Below are 26162 nucleotides of genomic sequence, written 5' to 3'. Positions count from 1 at the left end.
GGACATAGCTGGGGCATTTTGCGTTTGGGAAGTAACCAATAAATAGTTATAAAATAAATGAACACTCGAGTGAATAAAACAAATGAATATAACTTCTGTCATTCACCAATAATCCGGAAAATAAGGGTTGGTCTTTGAAAGCAAGACAAGAAAAAACACATTTCAAATGTTTAAAAAAAACACTACAGGCTCTGCAGTGAGATGGTAACACGAGAATCAGTCTCTCGGAGTCCACCATTTAGAAATGCAGAAAGAAGGCTCACATTAATAAAAACAATCTCCAGGGGTGAAGGGACCGAGAAAGCATTCTGGCAATAGGAATGTTCACGTTTTCACAGCCCTGCCTTTGGGGGCAATGAGATGTGAGAAGCTGCATGGGTGCTGTGCCTGAAGATTGATATCAGACCATGTGTATTTCTCCAGCTGTTGTTGCAGAAAAGGGAACATTTTCACTGGCTGTTAATCATTAAAAAACTAACATAGGGTTTCAGCTCTGACATGTAAAGAGCTTGGAAGTTGTCACTCCTGTCCTTACAACACGAAAAAGTTGAACAAACTGAAAACCAATGACTTTTCTCGGAACTGTCAAAGAACTGAAGTTGCAGGGTCAACTCCCATCCAAATCTGGGGAGACAGGTGAATCCAGAAAGCCACAGCCAAACCTGCTTACCTGGAACAGAAGCCCTTGGAGCTGTAACTGGTAGGAATACCTAAATGGTAATTTTGACAAATTGCTGTAGGTTGAGAGTAAACTATCAAGAGAGGGAGAAACTCTGAGGCCCACAATTATGGGGAAACTGATACTTTTATAGGTTTTACCTTGAGAAACTTTAGCAGATTCTCATGGTTGAGAGCCAAGAAAGATCTGCTTGTTGCTCTGGCAGTAGAAGGGGATAATTAATCATTGTAAAATACACCCAGAATATATTTGTTCTCCATTACAAAGGTCTACTATCCAGGGGAAAAGATTACCAGAATCTTATCCTACCTGGAGGAAGGGCATTTCTCTCACCCCAGGCACCTCTGGCCTTCCTGCCTAAGGGGATAAGAAACACCTGTGAAGGTTGGACCCCAGGAAAATAGATCCATTAAAAGACTTAGATTTAATCATAAAATTAGAGTTCTCTCCCATACCTTAGCACTATACCAAAGGGGCTTCTGTATAGTAACATTGGGTTATAACTGCAAAATGCAGACTTTCTCTGAAGAGCAGTACTGAGGGAAGGCCAAAGTCAATAGAGGAGATAGAAACAAAGTCACTAGAGAAATTTAGAAGCTCTAGCACCCACAACTACAGCAAAGATTAAACACAGCCCAACTCCTGGCCAGATTAATATAAAACCTCATTCTAAAGACCTGTTTACCTCAGTTCCTACTACCCATTATGTCATGTACAGCTTTCAACAAAAATTACAAAGTACACTAAAAAGCAAGTAAAATACAGCCTGAAGAGCCAAAGAAAGCTTTAGAACCAGACTGAGATATGACACAGATGTTGGAATTATCAGACAGAGAATTTAAAATAACTATGATTAATATGTTAAAAGATCTATTGGAAAAAGTAGGCATCATACAAGAACAGATGGGTAATGTAAGCAGAGGGATAGAAATTCTAAGACAGATTTGAAAGGAAATGTTAGAAATAAAAAATACTATAACAGAAATGAATACTGACTTTAATGGGCTCATCAGTAGACTGGGCATGGTCAAGAAAAGAATAGATGAGCTTGAAGATAGGTAGTAGAAAGTTCCCAAATTGAATGCAAAAAGAAAGAAAGGAATGAAAAAAAAAAACCCCCAAAATCCAACCAGAACAGAACATCAAGAACCGCGGGACATTTTCAAAAGTTATTATATATATATATGATATATACATAAACATACATCATTCTCTAGTATTAGAAGAACCACCTGAAGTAATAATGGCCAAGAACTTTTCCAAATTAATGACAGACAACAAACCACAGATCCAGGAAGCTCAGAGAATACCAAGCAGAATAAATACTCCCCACCGCCCATTCCTAGGCACATCATATTCAAAGTGTAATAAACTAAAGACAAAGAAAATCTTGAAAAGAGCTGAGGGGGAAAAAGCCTTACATATAAAGGAACAGGAATAAGAATTATAGTGGACTTTTCATCAGAAACACTGCAAATAAGAAGAGAGTGGAGTGAAATACCAAGTGTTGAGAAAAACAAAATCACCAACCTAGAATTCTATGTATAGTGAAGTTATCCTTCAAAAGTGAGGGAGAGATGAAGATTTTATCAGAAAACCAAAAACTGAGGGACTTTAACATTAGCAGACATACCCTTAAAGATATTGAGAGAAATTCTTCGGGAAGAAGGAAAATGATACAGATTAAAAATTTAGGTCTACATAAAGAGTGAAAGACATGGCAGAAGGAATAAGCAGAGGTAAAATGAAAGTCTTTTATTTTCCTTATTCTTAATTTATCTAAAATATGACTTTAAATAATAAAGTAACACTGCATTGGGTGATTGTAGCATATGGATAAGTGAAATGAATGATGTCAGTGTCTTAAGGGCTGGTAGGGAAGGGCTGTTATAATGTTCCTGCACTACGTGTGAAGTGGTATAGTGTTAATGTGAAGGTAAACTTAGTTTAAAATGTGTATGGCAAACACTGAAGTTTTTTGAAAAGAATTATAATTGATAAACTAAGAGAAAAGAGAAAATGGAATCTCCTTTCCTGAGGTTCTCCCCAAGACAATCTCTGCCTTCACCTTTTTTGTTAAGTAAGAGAAATAAATTTTACTCTGTCATCCATCTATCATCTATCTATCTATCTATCTATCTATCTATCTATCTATCTATCTATCTATCTATCTATCTATCTATCTACCTATCTTCCTGCCTATCTATGTATGAAATGGATGTTAATATTTGAAGGACAATGATTGGATGAGCCTATTTCATTCACATTCTTGTTGCCTTGGGCATAGGGCAATCCAGTAGTTAGGAAAGGCTGGATGGCACTGGGGAGCTTAATTTGGACCTGAGACTGTCTCTGTGTGTGTCAGACTACGAGAGCAGAACGGAAATAACATATTTAAATGTCAAGTTATTTTGAGATTTCTCAAGCTTTAATTAAACTTGCCTACAGGTTACACATTTGGAGTGCTTGATGAGTTTTTGAACGGAAGAAATAGTCTGTCTGCCAGATGGATTTTGCCCAAACTCTCTCAGCAATGTTTAAAATAGCATGTTTTTTTCCCCCTCCTGTCCACAAAATGCTTCTCCAGCATTCCACCGATGGAAAGTTTCACTCATTAAATAGCTTAGTAAGAAGATCCCTAAATATTCCCAAGCCCACATAGTTTCTGAAAGAGCACGTGCTGGAGGACAAACAGCCGAGGTTAATGGTAAGTGTCCCCAGGTCAAAAATACTGAACAGAGCAATGGCCCAGGAAACAAGGGAATGGATTCTAATTCTAGGTCCACTTTTGTTTGCTGTGACCTTAAAAAAGAACTTAAGGACCTTTTAGATTTTTACTCCAATCATGTATTTATTAAGTGCCTATCATGTATTCAGCAGGTAAAGTAGTGCAAAAAGAAAAATAGTAAAGCATGGTATGGTTTGTGGAAAGAGTACAGATTTTGGAACCAGATAACTCTACCATTTTTAAAATTTATTTATTTATTTATTTATAATGTTTAATTTAAAAGAATTTAAATTGAACTATAGTTGAAATCTACCATTTATTAAGTGTATTTCTGAGCAAGATACTTAATCTCTCTTTTGGGTTAACAAGACCACTTTTTAGTACCTTCTGTACTATAGGTATCTGATTATCTTTAGGGAGAGATAGGTGTTTATAGACTCCTGACATTCAATTATGAAGGTGTAATTAGGTAAAACTCCTGGCTGAGGAGTTTTAAACCCTAATTTAGGGTATGTAACTGTAACAAGTAACAATAAGTATAATAAATTTTATTACACAGGGTTCTCCAGAGAAACAGAAAAAATAGGACATATACAGATATATATAAAAGGAGATTTATTATGGGAATTGGCTCATGTTGTTGTGATAGTTATGGAGTCTGAGAAGTCCCACAGTCTGCCATCTACAAGCTGGAGACCCAGGAAGCTGGTGCTATAATTCAGTCTGGGTCCAAAGGCCTGGGAAGGGGAGAAAGAGGAGCCTCTGGTGTAAGTCCAGGTCTGGGTCTGAAAGTCCAGAACCAGGAGCCCTGATGTCTTATGTCTGAGGGCAGGAGAAGATAGATGTGCCAAGTCAAGCTGAGAGAGCGAATTTGCCCTTTCTTCACATTTTTGTTCTATTCAGACCCTCAGTGGATTGGGTGATTCCCTACTGCATTGGTGAGGGTGATCTTCCTTACTCAACCTACTGATTCAAATGTTAATCTCTGCCCAAAACACCCTTACAAACACACACCATAAATAATGTTTTATCAGCTATCTTGGCATCCCTTAACCAAGTCGACACAAAAAATTAACCATCATAGTACTAGTGTGCCAAAAGTGGATAAGTGAATGAAATCAGTGGTGTGAATGTCAGAGGGAGAAGGTATATTTAGTGTGAGATGACCTGTATGTGCAAAACTCTGTAAATGTCAGGTATAAATAGCAATATGAAGATTATATATGTAACACATATATACATATAATACATTATACATGTATAATATATATACTATACACATATGTATACTATATATGTATATAATATGCACATATACACATACAGTACATACATATACATATAATATGTACATGTGCACATATACATATAAACAAATGTATATATACATATAAACAAATGTATATGTATTTACATATACATATACATTTATGTGTGTATATATCAGAAAGAGCTAGAATATTCAGATAGTCCCTAGTCAGTCATCCATTTCCAGCTTTTTTCCAGGGCTGCCACATACAGCATCATAAATTGTGCACTGCATACACAGACGATAATGTGACTGGAACACAATGTGCACAGCCCTTTTTCACAGAGCTAGTTTATCCAGAAAGCACTCACAAGGTTAAGTAGAATACAAAAGAGCATAAGTTGAAAGGAAGAGCAGAAGAAAAACAAGAATGGAAACATAAAATGGGGTTCACACAAAAATGCAAACTTTGTTACAAGAGGGCTTCGAATTTGGCTTTAAGTCTCATATCATAAAAATCGATGGATTCTTAGTTTTAAGACAGAAATATCTGCTGAAGGGCTTTAGTAGAGAGGCCACTATGTAAATTGGTGGACAACATGTTCATATTCTATTATAGATGCAAAACTAAGTTTGCCAGCACTGTTTGTGATGTGGTCCTTAGTAAAGGCTGTGTGTCACTCCAAAGTCCAGTTCTGTAGGAGCAATGCTGTGGGTGGGAAGGTCAGTCAGTACATTGCATATCAGATACTCATCTCTCTCTTTGTTTTCAGTGGTATCTAGGATATCTAGAGAAAAATAATCCTCTTAAACATTACCTTTCTCAGCTGAACTTTTGATAAATAGTTTTTTTCTATGAGTTTGAGATTTTACAGACCATTTTACTTTGGAGGCCAATCATGCAGAAGCATATAAGGAATTCACTGTATAAATTGAAAAGAAAAGGAAAAAAAGAAATTAGTGATAAATTAGAAGTGTGTAGAAATAACATACTCCACAATGACCTAGATACGATGCCAAGTTCTGGGGCTATAAAGATGATTAACATCTGTCCTCAAGCCAAAAGGGAACCCTCCTACACTGTTGGTGGGAATGTAAATTAGTACAGCCACTGTGGAAAACAGTATGGAGTTTCCTTGAAAAAACTAAATATAGAGTTACCATATGATCCAGTAATGCTACTCCTGGGCATATATCTGTGAAAGAAAAAAGCTCTAATTTGAAAAGATACATTCACCCTAGTGTTCATAGTGGTACTATTTACAGTAGCAAAGACATGGAAGCAACCTCAGTGGCCATCATCAGATGAATGGATAAAGAAGATGATATAGATATAGATACAGATATAGATATATAAAATGAAATATTACTCAGCCATAAAAAAGAATGAAATAATGCCATTTGCAGCAACATGGATGGACCTAGAGATTATCATTTTAAATGAAGTTAAGTCAGACAAAGACAAATATTATATCACTTATATGTAGAATCTAAAAATTAGTACAAATAAACTTATTTGCAAAACAGAAACGGACTTACAGACATAGAACACAAACTTATGGTTACCAAAGGAGAAGTGGGAGAGATAAATTGGGAGTATGAGATTAACAGAGGCATACTATCATATATAAAATAAACAAAAGGATTTACTATATAGCATAGGGAACTATATTCAATATCTTGTAGTAAACTATAATGGAAAAGGATTGAAAAAAGAATATAGATATACACATATATATGTATAACTGAATCACTTTGCTGTATACCTGAAACTAACACAATATTTGTAAATCGATTATATTTCAATAAAAAAAAAAATCTGCCCTCAAGCTGTTTGTAGTCTAGGAGTGGGATAAGTGTGGGCAAGGGTTGTCTAGTCGACTAACAAATATTGATAATAACATTAGTAATAGTAGTATTACTAGCTAATATTTTTAAGTGCTTTCTATGAGCCAAGTATTTTTCTAAGTTCTTTTTTGTATCAATACATATAATGCTTTTCAATCCTATGAGGTAATTATGTATTATTATTACTCTGTTTTAACTGATGAAGAAATGAAACCTCGGTTGAGGACCTCACCCGGAGTCACACAGCTCATTGTTGTGGAGTTGGATGCAAACCTAGACAGACTTCTTAAACAGATAAACACAATTCAGAATGATTAATGCTTTGATAACTGTAAAAAATGAGAATGTTTCCTAAAATGAAGAAGTTTCTTGTCTAAAAGCATACTCTTATATGTAGAATTGTTTCCTATAATAGAAATAAAACTAACTCTGAGTACTATCTATGGAAAGAAGATCAATCACATCCAATGCTGAGTGAGAGACTACAACTTCATATATCTGTTATCATTAAGCAAATTTCCAACTGGATTATATTTGGAGTGTAGGAGGTTAGGTCACCTGTGTAGACTTTTATGAGATATTCTTTTACTCTTTTCAATGTTATTGGAAAACACTTTGTTGCTTGAAAATTTTTACCACTTCACTAAATATAAATCCTGACAAAACTTTTGTGGGTGAGCAAATATCAGAGGATGTTCTAGTGTCACCTCTGTGCAGACTGCTCGCTCTTTGCAGATACTTTGATATTCATAAAACTACTGCAAGGCAACACATGTTAACCTAGATTTTTGAGAAAAATCTCTATGTATGGATTTTTATCAGAGTTAAAGAGTTCAGATTTCACAGATACAAAACATGTAGTCCTCTTTCCCCCAGGAAGTCTTGATTTCAGAGTTGAATTGGCCTTAGAAGAAGTGGATAATCAGGACTTCCCTGGTGGCGCAGTGGCTAAGAATCCGCCTGCCAGTGCAGGGGACACGGGTTCGAGCCCTGGTGCGGGAAGATCCCACACGCCACGGAGCAACTGAGCCCGTGCGCCACAGCTACTGAGCCCGCATAACAACAGAAGCCACCGCAATGAGAAGCCTGTGCACCGCAACCAAGAGTACCCCCCCGCTCGCCGCAACTAGAGAAAACCCACATGCAGCAATGAAGACCCAATGCAGCCAAAAATAAATAAACGTATTAAAAAGAAAAAAAAGAAGTGGATGATCGATGAAGAATCTAGGTAAAAATTCTAAAGAAGGAGAGGAAAAAAAGAATAACATGCACAGTTTATTCCATGTCCTCTTTATTTATATCAAGTACCCAGGAGGATATATGATACTCGGGCTAGAAAATACCGTATCAAACAAACTAATATTCTAGCTTAACTCTGTGTTTTTTTTGGGTCAAAATAGCTAACAATGTCATATATTAATGAAACTGTTGAGGTAGGTTCTTACCTAAACTTACTGACATGGAAATTGAGGTCCAAAATCTAGTGAAGTGACTTATTCCAGAACAAATACTTATGAGTTTCATTGCAGAAATTCAAATCCAAGACCAGAACTGACTTCAAGTCATGGAGTCTTTTCTTTACACCTTAAACTCTAATGCTGCTAATGAAGCCATTGTTATTGTTCTAATGATACAGATTTGCCCATGGATATTAGAAAAATCAGGGAGGGAGCCAGGTGGGCTGATCGTGATAAGATCTACCAATGTCTGACAATCAGATTCTTTACTCCCTCTCTGCTATTCCAAATGGTGGTAAAGAGCCTTGATTTTCATAGAATTAGAGTCATCAGATGAAGTCAGTTTAGGAGGAGTCCTGAGAATATTTGAATACATGTTTAAACAATGGTACTGATAATGTAGTTGTTCACAGGAATATTGTGAAACTTAGATGAGGTTTGCTTTTTGCTCTAAGCAAAAAATGCTACACAAACAAAGAGACTGTATATTAAAGAAGGTAGTGAAAATATAAACACATTTTAACACAGGTAGTATTCACAGGATTGAGCCAGAAGAAAATGGAAATGAAAAGTTTTCTCCCTCAATATTATCATCTTCTTACCCTGTCATACTTCCAATGTATCTACTATTTCTATCTTTTAGGAAAGGGCAGGGTAGTGGGTGAAGGAATAACAGAGTTATTCTGATGAAGACTAAGAATATGGAATTAAAATAGTCCAAAAAACTAAAAGTCTACCTTGGTACTCTCATTTTGAAACTGAGTGCTCAGTGAAAAATAGGCAAACATTGTTTGGAGGGGAACAAGAGGTTTAAAATTATTTTTCAAAATATTTGGCATTTTCACAATGGTATAGAGAAAATATTTGTAAATATGCAGAATGGTGATTGACAATATAGCTGGTGAAAAGTCAGAACTTAAAATACTTTAAATAAAAGCCAGACTATCTAAAACATATGATATATCACTGCCTAAATTCTGCTCAATAACTTGTTATATATGATGAAAAAAGGATATTGTACAAAGAAAGAAACGCAGAAAATAAATGATCACATTTATGAAAATAAATAGGCCCAGAGGAAATTAATTCATTTATCAAATATTTATTGAGGACCTATTATTTTCTAGGCACTATTTAGAGAAATGCAAATTAAAACAACTATTAAAGTGCAAAACCAACTGAGAATAATGAGGTAATATCACTGATACTAGAGAAAAATAGCTATACGTTGCATGTTGTATCTTAAATTGGTTCAATTTTTCTAGAAAATCATCTGCCCATATATTCCAAGAGTTACAGAAATGTTTCTACCTTTTTACCTAGTTATTTCATTTTGGGGAATAAACTTCAAAGAAATAAAAGAAAAGCAAAATGATTTTACAAAGATAAACGTAGCAGTCCTATTCTTAATAATAAAAACTGACAAAAAGGGTACAAGGCTGAATATGCATATTCATGACAAAAATGAACGTGTATTAGTACATTTGCAAAGATAGAAAGATAATTACGTTAACTTATTTATTCAATGACTATTTATTAGGCACTTATGTGGGCCAGGCACTGCCCTAAGGGCTGGGGATCAAGTGCAGATCGGGTGTGGCATCTGCTAGGGACTGTGTCTGTGTACAAAATGGAAAAATACAACCTCTCTGGGCAAATGCAGTCCTATAGGTGCAAAGCTTGGCCAGAAAAATGCCCCCTTTTGCAAGGTAAAAGGCACCTGTGCATGAGGGGGAGTTTAACAGCAGGGCTCATGCTCAGGAGTGCAGTGCAGGCTGCATTCCAGTTCTCCCAGGCCCTGCCTGGACATCCTGATGAAGAGCACGACTGGCACAGCATACATAGTAGTCCTGGTGCTTACGATTTAGTGAGGAAGGAAGAAAGACACTGAAGAAATAAATGCACCAGCAAGTGCATGATTACAAAGGTACGTGTTCCGAAAGATAGGAATGTAGTCCAACTAGAGAATATAGCAAGGAGACCTGGGTGGTCCCTATAATGGAGAAAAAGAAGTCCTGAAAGTAGCTGAGATTAGGTTAAAGGGGTGGGAAACCTATATGGGCAGAGGTAGAAACTCCCCATGGCTGCTATGGAAAACAGTATGGAGATTCGTCAAAAAATTAGAACCACCATATGATCCAGCTACTCCACTTCTGTATGTTCATCCAAAGAATACAAAAACTAATTTTAAAAGATATATGCACTCCTATGTTCATTGCAGCTTTATTTACAATAGCCAAGATATGGAAACAACCTAAGTATCCATCAATGAATGAATGGATAAAGAAGATATGGTGTATATACACAGTGCAATACTACTCAGCCATAAAAAGATGAAATCCTGCCATTTGCGACAACGTGGATGGACCTTGAGGGTTTTATGCTAAGTGAAATAAGTCAGAGAGAGAAAGACAAATACTGCATGTTTTCACTCATAGGTGGAATACAAAAAACAAAAACAAAACAAAATAAATGAACAAACCAAACCAAACCAAAACAGAAACATAGATACCGAGAACAGAGTAGTAGTTACCAGAAGGGAAGAAGAGTTGAGGGAAGGCGAAATGGGTAAAGGGGGTCAACTATATGGTGACAGATGGAAGCTAAACTTTTGGTGGTGAGCACACTGCAGTATATGCAGAAGTCAAAATGTATACATGATACATATAATGTTATAAACCAATATTACCTGAATAAAAAAGTTTTTTAGTTCCAAAATTAGGAAAAAATAAACCAACTCTCCATGGCTGGATGGCATGTGGCACATTCAAGGAACTGAAGTCTGGATTAAAGAGAGCAAGGGTAGTGGGGTACACCCTGCAGTAGAGAGGTAGGCAGGGGCTAGACTCTGCAGGATCTTGTAGGTCAGGCAAGGACTTTTAGATAAAAAAGAACATGTGAAAGCATTGAGTGGTTTTAAGCAGGAGGGCAATGACATGATCATACCTGTTTGTGAAGGATCCCTCTGGCTGCTAGTGGGGCCTGGATTACAGAGGGTGTGGTGGTTGGAGTGGGAGACTTGGAGCAGCCCTGAAGTTGTCCAGTGAGAGAGGGAGGTGGTGTGGATGGAAGTGGGGTCAGTGGAGAAGGCAAGGTGCAAACAATTGGAGACACACTTTGAAGTCTTAGAGGTGGACTGGCCATGTAGTGTGAACTGAAGGAGTGTCAAGCAGACCTTTTTTTTCCCCCAGTGAATTTCAAAAGTTAACAATGTAAAAAGTTTAGTATTATATTAGTTTCCTGAGGCTGCTGTAACAAATTACTGTAAAACCAGTGACTACCAAAAACAGAAATTTATTCTCTCACAGTTTTGGGGGCCAGAAGTCAAAAATCAAGTTGTTGGCAAGGCTGTGCTCCCTCCAGGGACTCTAGGAGAGAATCCTTTCTTGCCTCTTCCAGCTTCTGGTGGCTCCAGGAGTTCCTTGGCTGTGGCTGCATAACTCCAATTTCTGCCTCGGTCTTCACACGGCCTTCCCTTCTTCTCCCTGTGTTTGTGTATCTTCTCCTCTTCTGTCTCATGTGAGGACACTTGTCATTGGATTTAGGGCACATCCAAGAAAATCAAGAATGAACTCACCTTAAGATCCTTAGCTTCATTATATCTGCAAAGACTCTTTTTTTTTCTTTTTTTTCTAAATAAGGTCACATTCACAGGTTCCAGGGGTTAGGGCATGGATATATCTTTGTGGGGGCCAACATTCAACCCACTACAGGCATTATGTGAATACTCCTTTACATACCCCTTTCTACAGGCTATCAGGACTGACCTTTGTGCACACATATTGTCTGCACACATTATTTTCTCCACATGTCATTTGAGAAGCACTGAAAGGTCTGCCTTCAGTTCTCACATAACCTCAAGCAGTTGCTAAATCTGAAGGATTGGTCCTTGTGAAGGCTTTGTACTCCATAACATCCTGCATGCTCCATCATTGAATGCAATCCATACATTTTATCACCTGGTATTGGAATCTTTTTGTTTCCTTGTCTTTTATTTGTAAGGCCCTTGAGGGAAGTGATTGTTTCTTGCTCACCATTCTTGTTCACCATGCCAGGCATGGCCTTCTTTGAGGCACTTCACATTATACTGTAAGGGGTCATGAATATAATTTTCTGTTTTTTTTTTTCTATCAAATCACAATTAACTGCTTAATTAATCAGAAATTTCTGAATAGCACCTGCAAATTATTTTGAATGGAGGCAGAATATCAATGAAAATCAACACATTGTACAGTTTTTATATAGCTGCTGGTGACATAAAGATGGAAAGTTTTAGTTCGTACATTTTAATAGCTTAGTCTGTTGAGGAGATCCATTTGAATGAATTGATTATAAATTAGTGGTAATTCCTGTAGTAAAATCACGAATGAAATACTATGAAAGCATAGAACAAGGAGCAACTAGTTGTTTGGGGGGTGGTTAGAGATGGCTTCAGAGAGGTGACATCTGAATTGAAGTCTTGAAAGGTGAATAGGTATTTTCCAGGGGGAGAACATTCCAAAGGGAGATGAAACCAGTAGAGATTTCTATTGAAATCATAATAGCATTAGCAAGGGTAAAAATTCAGATGCATTTCAGGAAAAGTGAGATTTTAACAGATGCAGAAGGAGGATAGGAAGTGGTTAAATACATTCGGTGAATAAGACTTGGCAATAATTGTAATTGTAAAAACAAACAGTGGAGTCAGTACTACTACAAGGCTATCCCCTGGCAGACCCTGAGTCTCTCTATTAAAAATGGGGTGTCTGAACTCCTCAGATGTTAATTGGAAATGTGGTCTGGGTTTTCTCCATGACAGGCTGTAAATCTATATTTTAGTCAGGGCTTTGCTCTTTTGGATTAGTATATAATGTCCTTGAAAGCCCTCAGTTCTTTTCTTTCTCATTTTTTCCTAAGAAAAAAAACCCTCGTTAAAAAGCTACATGATAGTGCTGGATTTAGCTCATTTTAACAAAGGTCACAGGTTTTTTGACTAGTAAACACAATTACTAGATCTTTCCAGTATCTAGATGTTTGGCAGGCATGCCTCCATTGCTGGAATAAATAACTAGAGCTCCAGGGGCATATGACAGCTGTGGGCCTGTGAAGCCTGGGGGTATCGTATTTCTCTTCACCCACAGCCAAGAAGAGAATCAAGGCAAAAATCTCCCTTTTGCTTGAATCAGCCAGATTATGAGCGAATTTAGAGCTTGTCTGGTCTACTGGTTTCAATTTGGCCTTAGAAACCCAATGGGTAATAGGAGATTTATTTGAGAAGCTGCTGTCAAGAATTTAAGATTCCTTTCAATTGCAACTCAGCAGCACCTGGATTGTATTCTTAGAGTATTTCCTACTGTGATGATAATATCAGCAATGAACATATTTGTATTTATAAAGCTCTGTTCTTCAGGGAGTACTCAACCCTTGGGAGAGGTCAGCTAATTAATTTCTGCAACGTTTGAGATTAGACTGTTGTTTGTTTTATGACCTTGAAGATTACAGTGATTATTAATTAAGTCACTAAAATATTAAATCACTTTTGCAAGTACTCCTAGTAAGGAAGCGATAGAAAATAGGCAAAGAACACACAGATTTGGACATTCTGAGAAGTGTTTCCACCACTGCCCCAGAGCAAGACCCTCATAGGAGTGCCCACCAAGTTTTAAGCAAGGAGGAAAAATAAAAAAGAGAAGGCACATTATCAACAGAGAATTAACATGATTCAAGATTCTAAGGAAACCCTAATTATGCTAATATAAAGTCATCTGAAATTATTCATATCTCTGGAACTCTGAAGATAACTTCTATTTCTGGAAGGTTGCCTATCTCCACTTCATTTAGTTGTTTTTCTGGGGTTTTTTCTTGTTCCTTCATCTGGTATATAGTCCTCTGCCTTTTCATCTTGTCTATCTTTCTGTAAATGTGGTTTTTGTTCCACAGGCTGCAGGATTGTAGTTTTTCTTGCTTCTGCTGTCTGCCCTCTGGTGGTTGAGGCTATCTAAGAGGCTTGATGGGAGGCTCTGGTGGTGGGTAGAGCTGACTGTTGCTGTGGCGGTCAGAGCTCCGTAAAACTTTAATCCACTTAACTGTTGATGGGTGGAGCTGGGTTCCCTCCCTGTTGGTTGTTTTGCCTGAGGCAACCCAACACTGGAGCCTACCTGGGCTCTTTGGTGGGGCTAATGGCAGACTCTGGGAGGGCTCATGCCAAGGAATACTTCCCAGAACCTCCGCTGCCAGTGTCCTTGTCCCCACTGTGAAACAGAGCCAGCCCCCGCCTCTGCAGGAGACCCTCCAACACTAGCACGTAGGTCTGGTTCAGTCTCCCCCAAGGTCACTGCTCCTTCCCCCGGGTCCCGATGCGCACACTATTTCGTGTGCGCCCTCCAAGAGTGGGGTCTCTGTTTCCCCCAGTCCTGTCGAAGTCCTGCAATCAATTCCCACTAGGCTTCAAAGTCTGATTCTCTAGGAATTCCTCCTCCCGTTGCCGGACCCCCAGGTTGGGAAGCCTGACGTGGAGCTCAGAACCTTCACTCCAGTGGGTGGACTTCTGTGTTATAAGTGTTCGCCAGTCTGTGAGTCACCCACCCAGCAGTTATGGGATTTGATTTTACTCTGATTGCGCCCCTCCTACCATCTCACTGTGGCTTCTCCTCTGTCCTTGGACGTGGGGTATCCTCCTTGGTGAAGTCCAGTGTCTTCCTGTCGATGATTGTCCAGCAGCCAGTTGTGATTCTGGTGCTCTCGCAAGAGGGAGTGAGAGCACGTCCTTCTACTCTGCCATCTTGATTAATCCTCTCCAAGATAACTTCTTAGCAGCTATGAAATCAGAGGTTGGATGAACCACCTTTCTTCTGTGGTGTGGTGGAAAGATCACTAGGCCCTGATCCATGAAACTCATGTTTGAATATTGTCCCTTTCACTTGCTAACTATGTTATCCTGGGCCAGATAATTGACACCTTGGAATTGCAATTTTTCCAATCAGGAAATGGATATGTTAATAACTGCCTGACAGTGCACTCTTGTCTTTACCCTAAGAGCCAGCATCCTAGTTCAAGACTCCATCATCTTTCACTTGAACCACTGCAACTGACTTCTAATTGATCTCTATTTCATTCTTGTTTCTTTACTGCCTCTTTTCCACATAGCTGTTAGAGTGGTCTTCTAACATCATAATTAAAATTGTATCATTCTTTTGCCTAAAATCCTCCATTGGTATCCATTGGTATTTAGAATAAAATACAAATTCCTTACCATGGCCTAAAAGGCCTGTACAATCTTGTCTTTGCTCACCTCTTTGGCCTCATCTCCCCACAGTGCCCCTTATTCCCTGAGCTCCAGCCATACTGACCTCTGTGATGTTCAGTCAGGTACGCTTGCTCTACCTCTAGGCCTCTGCCCTTGCTATTCCATCATATGGGAGGCTCTTCCCCCAAGTCTGGATGGCTGCTCCATTTACTCTCTCAAGTCTCAGTTGGAATATTATCTGTCCAGAGAGGTATCCCTGACCATTATATGTAAAGTAGCATCCCCAGTCTCTAACAATTTTTACCTCTATAGCAGTTATCACAATGTGAATTTATCTTGTCTAGTTTATTTTTTGTTAGCTTTCTCCCACAAGACTGTAAGCTCTTGTTTACTGTTTTCACAGTACATTCCCAGAGTTTAGAGCAATACCTGACTGTCTAGCATGTACTAGGTACTCAAAATAAGTGTTTATTGGATGAATACATGAATATGTTTAAATACAATAATACATATGGAATGTTTAGCCCACAGAATGCTTAAATTTGCTGTCCATAGTGTTAGACCTTTGTATCCATGGCTTGTGCATTCACATATGGGTTGTGCAATCTGGTTTATTGAGTCCTGGTGTGTGAAACCCTCAGATGAGGGACCCACAGACTCAGATGGCTGACTCTACTATGCCATTTTATACACAGGACTTGAACATTGGTGGATTTTGGTATCTGTGGGGGTCCTGGAACCAATATCCTCATAGATACTAAGCGGCAACTATTCTTACTCTTGGGGACTTACTTGTAGGATAAACTTCTCCTGACCAATAGGAAACAATAATAACAATAGTTAATATTTATTGAACTCCTAATAGATGCTGGACATTGTTCTAAGTGCTTTTCATGAATTAATTCACTTACCAACCCTCTAAGATATTCACTATTGCTCTTCTAATTATTAAGATGAAGGACAGAGGGGTCAAGTAACAAAGGAGCAAAGATTGTAAGTGGTGGTACTGGGGTTTGGACTCAGGCAATTTGGTCCCACAATGATAATCATTATCACTCATCTACTCAAAACTATTGTCTTAGCCTGGCATTCAAGTTCTCCAAAAATCTGACGACTAACTCTCCCAATCTCTTCTTTCATCATTTATCCATTCATTTATTCACACATTCATTATTCAACATATATTGAGCATCTACTTTATGCTAGGCACTGACCTAAGTCCTTGGCCTAAAGGGCTGAATGAGCTAGGTCTTTTGGGGAAGGGAAAGGATAAATAGAAATGTGAAAATCCTTATTTTATCAATGCTGTCAGCACAATCAAACCATTGGTGAATTTGAGCGGGAACTTTACTTATTTTATGACCCAAGACTTTTCTTTTATAACAAATGACAGACTTCAATATTACAAGGTGTCTTTTAGATACCTGATTTCTCCAAACACTGCCCCAGCTTTCAGAGTAACCAGAACTTGAGCACCATCAGCTCCCCCAAGAACTTGGACTTCTCCTTGCTTAATGACATACATTTCCTTGCCGATTTCTCCCTATATGCCAAATATAAAGAGCAAATGGTAGTCACTTTATTCTTGACAATTATGCCCCAAATTAAAAGATATAAACTCTTCTAGAGGAGTAAATGTAAATGAAGGAAGCAAGGAATATAAGTGTAATAATAATTATCTTAAGACCTGAGGTAGTTATGGACATCAGTTTGACATAACATGTGAAAGGAAATTACAAGGAAAGTGATACCCTCTAGAACCTGAGCACTGTGTGCCATCACTGGACAGGCAAAGATACTTCAGTCAGCACATTGTTTTAAGAATGGGATTGGAGAGAGGAAATAACAGATTGTAAGCATATTCACCTTAGCTTTGGTGACCACTGCTATGCTTTGAAGAAGTTGCTTAGTTTATCCAAAAAACATGGGTTACAGTCATCTAAAGGTGAACTCTACTGCCTATAGCATTGAGGTCTGATTTTAGTAATTGGGGCATATGAGACCCTTAAGCTATTATTCTTTTTCCATATTGAGAAGAAAGTGTTAATGCAGCAGGTATTTTATATCTATCTATCTATCTATCTATCATCTATCTATCTATCTATCTATCTATCTATCTATCTATCTATCTATCTATCTATCTATCTATCTATCTATATCTATATATATATCTATATATATATCTATATCTTTATTGGAGTATAATTGCTTTACAATGTTGTGTTAGTTTATGTTGTACAACAAAGTGAATTAGCTATAAGTATACATATATCCCCATATCCCTTCCCTCTTGAGACTCCCTCCCATCCTTCCTATCCCACCCCTCTAGGTCCTCACAAAGCATGGAGCTGATCTCCCTGTGCTATGCAGCAGCTTCTCACTAGCCATCCATTTTACCTTTGGTAGTGTATACACGTCAATGCTACTCTCTCACTTTGTCCCAGCTTCCCCTACCCACCCCGTGCTCTCAAGTCCGTTCTCTACATCTGTGTCTTTATCCCTGCTCTGCCACTAGGTTCATCAGTACCATTTTTTTAGATTCCATAAAAGTGCGTTAGCATACGGTATTTGTTTTTCTCTTTCTGACTTACTTCGCTCTGTATGACAGACTTTAGGTCCATCCACCTCATTACAAATAACTCAATTTCACTCCTTTTTATGGCCGAGTAATATTCCATCATATATATGTGCCACAGCTTCTTTATCCAATCATCTGTCGATGGACATTTAGGGTGCTTCCATGTCCTGGCAATTGTAAATAGCACTGTAGTGAACATTGTGGTACATGTATCTTTTTGAATTATGGTTTTCTCTGGGTATACGCCCAGTAGTGGGATTGCTGGGTCATATGGTAGTTCTATTTTTAGTTTTTTAAGGAACCTCCATACTGTTCTCCATAGTGGCTGTTTCAATTTACATTCCCACCAACAGTGCAGGAGTGTTCCCTTTTCTCCGCACCCTCTCCAGCATTTATTGTTTGTAGATTTTTTGATGATGGCCATTTTGATGGGTGTGAAGTGATACCTCATTGTAGTTTTGATTTACATTTCTCTACTAATTAGTGCTGTTGAGCATCTTTTCATGTGTTTTTTGGCAATCTGTATGTCTTCTTTGGAGAAACGTCTATTTAGGTCTTCTGCCCATTTTTGGATTGGGTTGTTTGTTTTTTTGATATTGAACAGCATGAGCTGCTTGTATATTTTGGAGATTAATACTTTGTCAGTTGCTTTGTTTGCAAATATTTTCTCCCATTCTGAGGGTTGTCTTTTCATCTTATTTATGGTTTCCTTTGCTGTGCAAAAGCTTTTAAGTTTCATTAGGTCCTATTTGTTTATTTTTGTTTTTATTTCCCTAACCCTAGGAAGTGGGTCAAAAAGGATCTTGCTGTGATTTATGTAATAGAGTGTTCTACCTATGTTTTCCTCGAAGAGTTTTATAGTGTCTGGCCTTACATTTAGATCTTTAATCCATTTTAAGTTTATTTTTGTGTATGGTGTTAAGAAGTGTTCTAATTTCATTCTTTTACGTGTAGCTGTCCAGTTTTCTCAACTCCACTTGTTGAAGAGGCTATCTTTTCTCCATTGTATATTCTTGCCTCCTTTGTCAAAGGTAAGGTGACCTTAAGTGCGTGGGTTTACCTATGGGCTCTCTATCCTGTTCCATTGATCTATATTTCTGTTTTTTTTTTTGCCAGTACCATACTGTCCTGATTACTGTAGCTTTGTAGTATAGTTGAAGCCTGATTCCTCCAGCTCTGTTTTTCTTTCTCAAATTGCTTTGGCTATTTGGGGTCTTTTGTGTTTCCATATAAATTGTAAAATTTTTTGTTCTAGTTCTATGAAAAATGCCATTGGTAATTTGATAGGGGTTGCATTGAATCTGTAGATTGCTTTGGGTAGTATAGTCATTTTCACAATGTTGATTCTTCCAATCCAAGAACATGGTATATCTTTCCATCTGTTTGTATCATCTTTGATTTCTTTCATCAGTCTTTTATAGTTTTCTGCATACAGGTCTTTTGCTTCCTTAGGTAGGTTTATTCCTAGGTATTTTATTCTTTTCTTTGCAATGGTAAATGGGAGTGTTTCCTTGATTTCCCTTTCTGATTTTTCATTGTTAGTGTATAAGAATGCAAGAGATTTCTGTGCATTAATTTTGTATCCTGCTACTTTACCAAATTCATTGACGAGCTCTAATAGTTTTCTGGTAGCATCTTTAGGATTCTCTATGTATAGTATCATGTCATCTGCAAACAGTGACAGTTTTACTTCTTCTTTTCCAATTTGGATTCCTTTTATTTCTTTTTCTTCTCTGATTGCCATGGCTAAAACTTCCAAAACTATGTTGAATAATAGTGGTGAGAGTGGGCACCCTTGTCTTGTTCCTGATCTTAGAGAAAATGCTTTCAGTTTTTCACCATTGAGGATGATGTTGGCTGTGTGTTTGTCATATATGGCTTTTATTATGTTGAGGTAAGTTCCCTCCATGCCCACTTTCTGGAGAGTTTTTTTCATAAATGGGTATTGAATTTTGTCAAAAGCTTTTTCTGCATCTATTGAGATTATCATATGGTTTTTATCCTTCAGTTTGTTAATATGGTGTATTGCACTGATTGATTTGCATATATTGAAGAATCTTTGCATTCCTGAGATAAACCCCACTTGATCATGGTGTGTGATCCTTTTAATGTGCTGTTGGATTCTGTTTGCTAGTATTTTGTTGAGGATTTTTGCATCTATGTTCATCAGTGATATTGGCCTGTAATTTTCTTTTTTTGTGACATCTTTGTATGGTTTTGGCATCAGTGTGATGCCTCATAGAATGAGTTTGGGAGTGTTCCTCCCTTCAGCAGGTTGTTTTATTCAGTTCTTGTTTATCTCTGGGGACTCTGGAGCCAAGGCAATGACACTTGTTCAGTGCCTTGAGAACTAAGCTCCTGGAATGTTCACATAGACACTGGTTAATGATGTTATTCTGTATGCCTCAGGTAGTTTGGCAGGATGTTACAGGCTGTCAACACTGTTTAATGTAAATACAAAGATTTATGGTGTGTGCTTGGTATCTAGTTTGGAGTCTGAACAATGACTGGTCATGTAGCTGTGTGACCAGCCCCATTTAAAAACTCTGGACTCCAAGACTTAGATAAGCTTTCCTAGGCAGAGATATTTTGCCCTTGTCTCTATGGTCCACAGTAGGAGATAAAAATGCATCCATGTGAGCCTCTCAGAAGTAGGATCTAGGAAATCTGCACCTGATTTCTCTAGTCTTTGCCTATGCATATCTTTTTCATGCTGTTCCTGCACTGTATACTTTGCCTTAATAAATCTTAAGTGATAAATATAACTTTATGTTGAGTCATGCAAATCACCAAACTAGTGGGTAGTTGTGGGACCCTTGGAACACATCTCACTCCAGGATCCAAAAAACATAAATACGTTTTACAAGAGATCTAAATGGCACTTGGGTGAAGAAAAGCTTTTAAACTTTAAATAAGCCAGTTATCATAATACTAGGCAGACTATTTGGATAACAGTGCGTATATGTCTTAGTGAGTTGAGTCTTGATCACCCTGAGCTATTAAAAATAGCATAAATACAATAAATTCTCTTATATTTGGTTCAGGAGGGGACTGGATTATTTGAGTTCATAAAACATTCTTGTTAACCATATTTTCAAAGGAGTAGAATACACTACAATTAATTTAGGATTAAACAATGTTGATTATAGTTTATGCTCTGCAATGGCTGAGACAATGTCTACTTTGTTCCAGTGCTGAGCATAGGAATTATGACATAGGCACTCATTTATGAATAATTTATAATTCAGCTATCCCCTGGGAAGTTTTGAAGTTCTTTAATACCAAGGGTTATTTTCCTGAACATTACTTATTGTCGTATTATAATTGTTAGGTTAAGTTTAAAGTTTTCAGACTCTACCTCTTAGTTAACATCTGTGACACTGAAATTCTCATTTTATCTCCCCATGACTTTTATGAGGAAGCTAGAGTAGGTATTATTATTTCCATTTTACAGAAAGAAAATAAAGGCACAGATTGGCTTACTGGCTAATATTTGGCTGAGTAATCGTTGCTCCATGATAGTAAATAGACGCAAAAGGAAGCCTAGAATGCACATCTCCTAACTAAGCAACGCAAAAAGTATATTTAAATTTTGCATTGTGTATTTATACCTTCTATAAATAGGTATATTTATTCCCAAATGTAGATTTAAGTAGAAATTCCAATACAGATGGATCTAATTATAGTTATTGCCATCTTATCAGTGCTAATAATACATCTTGCATTTGCAAAGTACTTTTAAAATCATAATATCAGATTTTACATTGCTCCTTATTTTAATGCCTGTGTTTGTTTTATCAGAACATGCTACTTTGAGGCTTCCCTGGTGGCGCAGTGTTTAAGAATCGGCCTGTCAATGCAGGGGACACGGGTTCGATCCCTGATCTGGGAAGATCCCACATGCTGCGGAGCAACTAAGCTCGTGCGCCACAACTATTGAGCCTGCACTCTAGATCCCGCAAGCCACAACTACTGAGCCCGCACGCCACAACTACTGAAGCCCAAGCACCTAAATCTTGTGCTCCGCAACAACAGAGGTCACCGCAATGAGAAACCTTCGCACAGCAAAGAAGAGTAGACCCTGCTCGCTGCAACTAGAGAAAGCCCGTGCACAGAAGCGAAGACCCAACACAGCCAAAAATAAAATAAATAAAATAAATAAATTTTTTTAAAAAAGGAACATGCTACTTTATAGCTGCAAAGTATTTTCATAGATATTAACTCACTTATTTCTTGCAAAAATCCCAGTGAGGTCAAATAGGAAACATATCATTATTCTTATTTAAAAATTGGTAGTATAGACTTGAAAAGTTAAGTGTCTTGGGCAAACTTACGAGGCTGGCAGATGATAGCATTAGAACTAGCAACACCTATGTCACCTGACTATATAATATGTACAGATCATATCTAATGAATCCAATATCAAGACTGATCTCTTTAAAACCAACACAATATCTATGAATTATTTTAAAAATGAGAGAAAGTGTCTGAAAATTAGTTTTTCAAGAGATACTCCAAGAAGTAATGATTAGGACAGTGTCATATTCCTTAATTCTTTGCATGAAGTAATTCTCAGGGAACTGGAATGATTTTTCAAAGGCAGTTATTACAACTGACTGGAGGTAGAAGTACATAATGGGTACTTAAATATAGTTCAGCACTTTTAATTATTTTTTAATGATCATTGCAGTAGTTTTCCAAGGAGATCTGGCATAATCAATGAACCAACACTTCCACTATTTCTTGCATATTTCTAGGCTAATTTAAGACTTTCCTGCAAGTTTAATTGGCATTCAAATGAAGTAGACATTCCTTAGAGAGCAAGGGCTGACAGCATGTGCAAAATAAGATCAAACCAAGCTCTTCTGGTTGGTTTATGTACTAATTTGGAGAAAGTGTAGAAATGCAAGTGCTTCATGTACAATGGGGTAACACTTAGTGAGGGAGCGCTTCAAATTTTCAGGGTTCCTGTGTAGAAGGCTATTTCCAAGGCTGACAGGGGCATTATGACGCTCAAATTAATTCTTACAAATTAATCCTGGGAAAATTCCTAAGTACTCTTTGAAGCAGTCCAAGCTACCCACTTGGTAAGTTTAGGAGCCATCCGGAGGATTAGGTAGGTCAGCAAACTCAGTCCTGAGCCCTGTCATTTCTTCAATTATTTAAACAACTGCTAATGGAACATGTTTTCTTTCCTTTTTTTTTTTTTCTCCCCTTTTCCTACAATGATTTGGGGAAATGATAAAAAACAAAGCTGAATTTGGCTGTATAAAATCTGGACAAGTAACAACTTTTCATCTCTGTCTATGTCTACTCTTAATTAAATCCCTTCTTAAAAACAGAAACAAAGAAATGTGGCTTGGAGTCTCATGTCTTTTCATTTCTGCTCTTCCCCCTGCTTATTTTTTTCCTTCCTTCATTTGTGTTCACTGATCTGTTTTTATTATTGAGTGATGGATGCGATGTGAGGAAGAAATTAGAAATGAGAACGCTGCATCTACTCTGCATTTCACACTTGTTAAGCAAATTTTCACTGCTTGTGGGCCCGGATGCTAAAGTTTCTATGAGTTATCTCAATTTTCAGTCCCTGCTGCTATTGGAACAAATTGAAAGGCCATTTTGGTGCATTAAGGCCATGTCATCCTAAATGCATCACTGCCCTAAAGGGGTCCTTAAACTGAGCTGTGGTTTGTATTTCCCATTTTAATGAAAATGATTTTATATCATCAGTATGCCCACATTTAATCTGGACTAATTTGTGTGGGATTCTAGATTCCTAGTTTCATTAATATCACAATCTCTCCTCTATTTTTCCTCTTTTACCTCTGACAGCTTTTCAGTTGCCCTCTGTGATTCTTCTTCATTGACCTCTTCCATAAATACTAGTATTCTTCAAAGTTACAGCCTTGGTCTTCTTTATTTACCTTTTCTTGAGCTTCTTATGATATCAGTTTCCGTCATATGCCGGTTTCCAAAGATTTACCTCCAGTTCTGTCCTCTCTCACGGACTAGAATGATTTCCACCTGTGCACTAGGTATCTCTACCTGGATGCCTTAAAGTACCTTCACTCTATTTGACTTTGTCTTTCACCATTATCCTAGTTGATCATTTGCTTCCATTCCTTAAATATGTCAAGTTCTGTCCTGCCTCATAGTCCCAAGTCTTCATCTAAAATAGTGTCCTCTCCAGTTTTGTTTTGTTTTTTAAGCTAGAGAACTATTTCTCTTCAGATTTTCACAAAGATCATGCCTGACAGCTTGACAATCTCCCCCTGTCTGAGTCCCCCAATCTAAAGTAAGTGCCTTTGCCACCACGCCCTCTCCTGGAAAATTGTTTTCGCTGCATAGAACTTAGCACATTTTGGAGTTACACATTAATTTTATTTGTTTATTGTCTTCCATCAGGCCAGTGATAACTCAACTTTGGCTCAATTTATAATCATCTGGGAGCTTTAAAAATATTGATATGTGGTCTCCACCCAGACCAGTTAAGTTGCTGGAGATGGAGCCCAGATTTCTAAATTCAGGTGATTCTGATGTACACTGTGAATTGAATACCCTGGCACTAGACTGTAAGCCCTTGAAGGACAAGAACCACCTTTTTATGCTCACTGCTGAATATATCTATTACCCAGCACAGTGCCTGGCCCATAGTATTTCAAAATTATTTATTGAGTTTCACTGAATAAATGATACTAAAATTTTCTAGCTTTTGACTTATTGTAGTTCCATACACTCCCTCCGAAGACAGAGTCCCTTCCTTTCTGCCTTGACTCATGTGAATTCTTTCCTCTATCTGGAATGCCTGCTTCTTCTTTCTCCTGGTTCATGCTGATTCATTTTTCAAGACTTAGCTTGACCAGCATCTTCTCCAGGAAATCTTGCCAGTACCCCAGTGCAGAAGTGTCCTTACTCTGTGTCCTACCACAGCTTGTGCTTACTTCTACCATCACACTTAGCACATTATTTTGGAATGATATAAGTACTTCTTACCCTCACTCATGTGTGAACTCCCCAGGGTTTTGGATCATCTCTCATTTCTTTGAACTGTTCATCTTTATCTACTTTTTATTTTGATTATTGCCTTCACTATTGATTTAATATCTCAAGATGTATCTCAAGGTCCCAAGGTCATCATTCCTTCTCTCCCCCTTTGAGTTAGTAATCAGAGATGTGCAAAATTGTTTATTTTAGAGTTATTTGTAATAGCAAACACTTTGAAATTGATTATGATATATTCATAGACTGGAATATTATGCAGCTTTAAAAAGGATGCTGTAGATTACTTAATAATATGTAGAATGTTCCCATGATATATTGTGACATGACAAAACAAGTTTCAAACATAAGTGAGGTTTGGTGTCAATTTTATAAAACAAGCTCTAACTATCCATCAATCGATATAAAAAGATAGGTTGAAATATATTAATAGTGGTTATTTCTGGGTGGTGGAGTTTTTGTCTTTGTGCGTTTATGTGTTTCCCATTTTAAAAATAATGAACAAGTATTACTTTGTAATCATAAAAAGCACAGTAAAATTTAAAAAAAAATGGCATTGATTATTTACTAACTGGGTGAGCTAAATGGAGGTAACTGATAGTTTGCTGAAGACATAAAAAGGACAGAACCACCTTTCACTTCTGTAACTTTTCCCTCCACCTTAAGTATTTGGAATTAATGGGGTGTGACAATTGATGATTTACATTTACAAAAAGCAACTTTTCAGACCACCCACACTTATATCCTATAAGTAATGAAATCCATATTGTCTTGTTCCATTTTGAACTCTGAGAGCACATTATAGTTTTACAGAATTGTATCTCATGATTATTTCCATACTATGGAATTCACCCTGGACAAATTTTGTTTAAACTGTTCTCTTGACTTGTCTGAACTCCTCAGATGTATTTATTAGTCATGCATTAGAAAAATAGCATGAACTCACCTTTTTGCAGACAAAGTCACCAGGTAAATAGACAATGGATTTCAATCTTAGCAACATGTCATAAATCATCTGTGTATCACAACCCTAAAGAAAAAATAATAGAGAAAAATAATTCCCATAGACACAGCTAAAAGGCCAATATTCCAATTGATTTTAAAATGCAATGGAAGTAAACAGTAATAGATGTTGTCTGTGTTAACATTAAAATATTAGTTGCCGGTGGATATGGACTTGTCTTGACCTAAAATTTAGAAAAAAAATACCTATGATATGATGGCTAGAATTTAGATCCTGGTCAGATATATTCAGGTTTTAATCCTGTTTCCACTACTTATTGCTATGTTTCTATGTATCTCATGCCCTCATTTTCTTAATCTGTTAAATGGGGGTGAAAATGTTACTAATCTCATAATGGTAAAATTTTACTCATATAAAACTTAACATGATGCTTAG

General features: G+C 37.4%; 1 protein-coding gene across 1 annotated transcript in view; it reads right to left on the bottom strand.

Annotated features, from left to right (window-relative positions):
- Positions 1 to 26162, bottom strand: part of CNGB3 (cyclic nucleotide gated channel subunit beta 3) — a 159844-nt gene that overhangs the window by 12064 nt on the left and 121618 nt on the right. Inside the window, 2 exon segments of the mRNA XM_036830505.1 lie at positions 16611 to 16729; positions 25710 to 25793. Coding sequence (XP_036686400.1) covers positions 16611 to 16729; positions 25710 to 25793 — 203 coding nt within the window.

Source organism: Balaenoptera musculus, chromosome 17 (genome assembly GCF_009873245.2).
Source record: "Balaenoptera musculus isolate JJ_BM4_2016_0621 chromosome 17, mBalMus1.pri.v3, whole genome shotgun sequence".
NCBI classification, from domain to species: domain Eukaryota; kingdom Metazoa; phylum Chordata; class Mammalia; order Artiodactyla; family Balaenopteridae; genus Balaenoptera; species Balaenoptera musculus.
The sequence above is the reverse complement of the archived record's forward strand: the minus strand, read 5'-3'. Positions and strand labels throughout refer to the sequence as shown.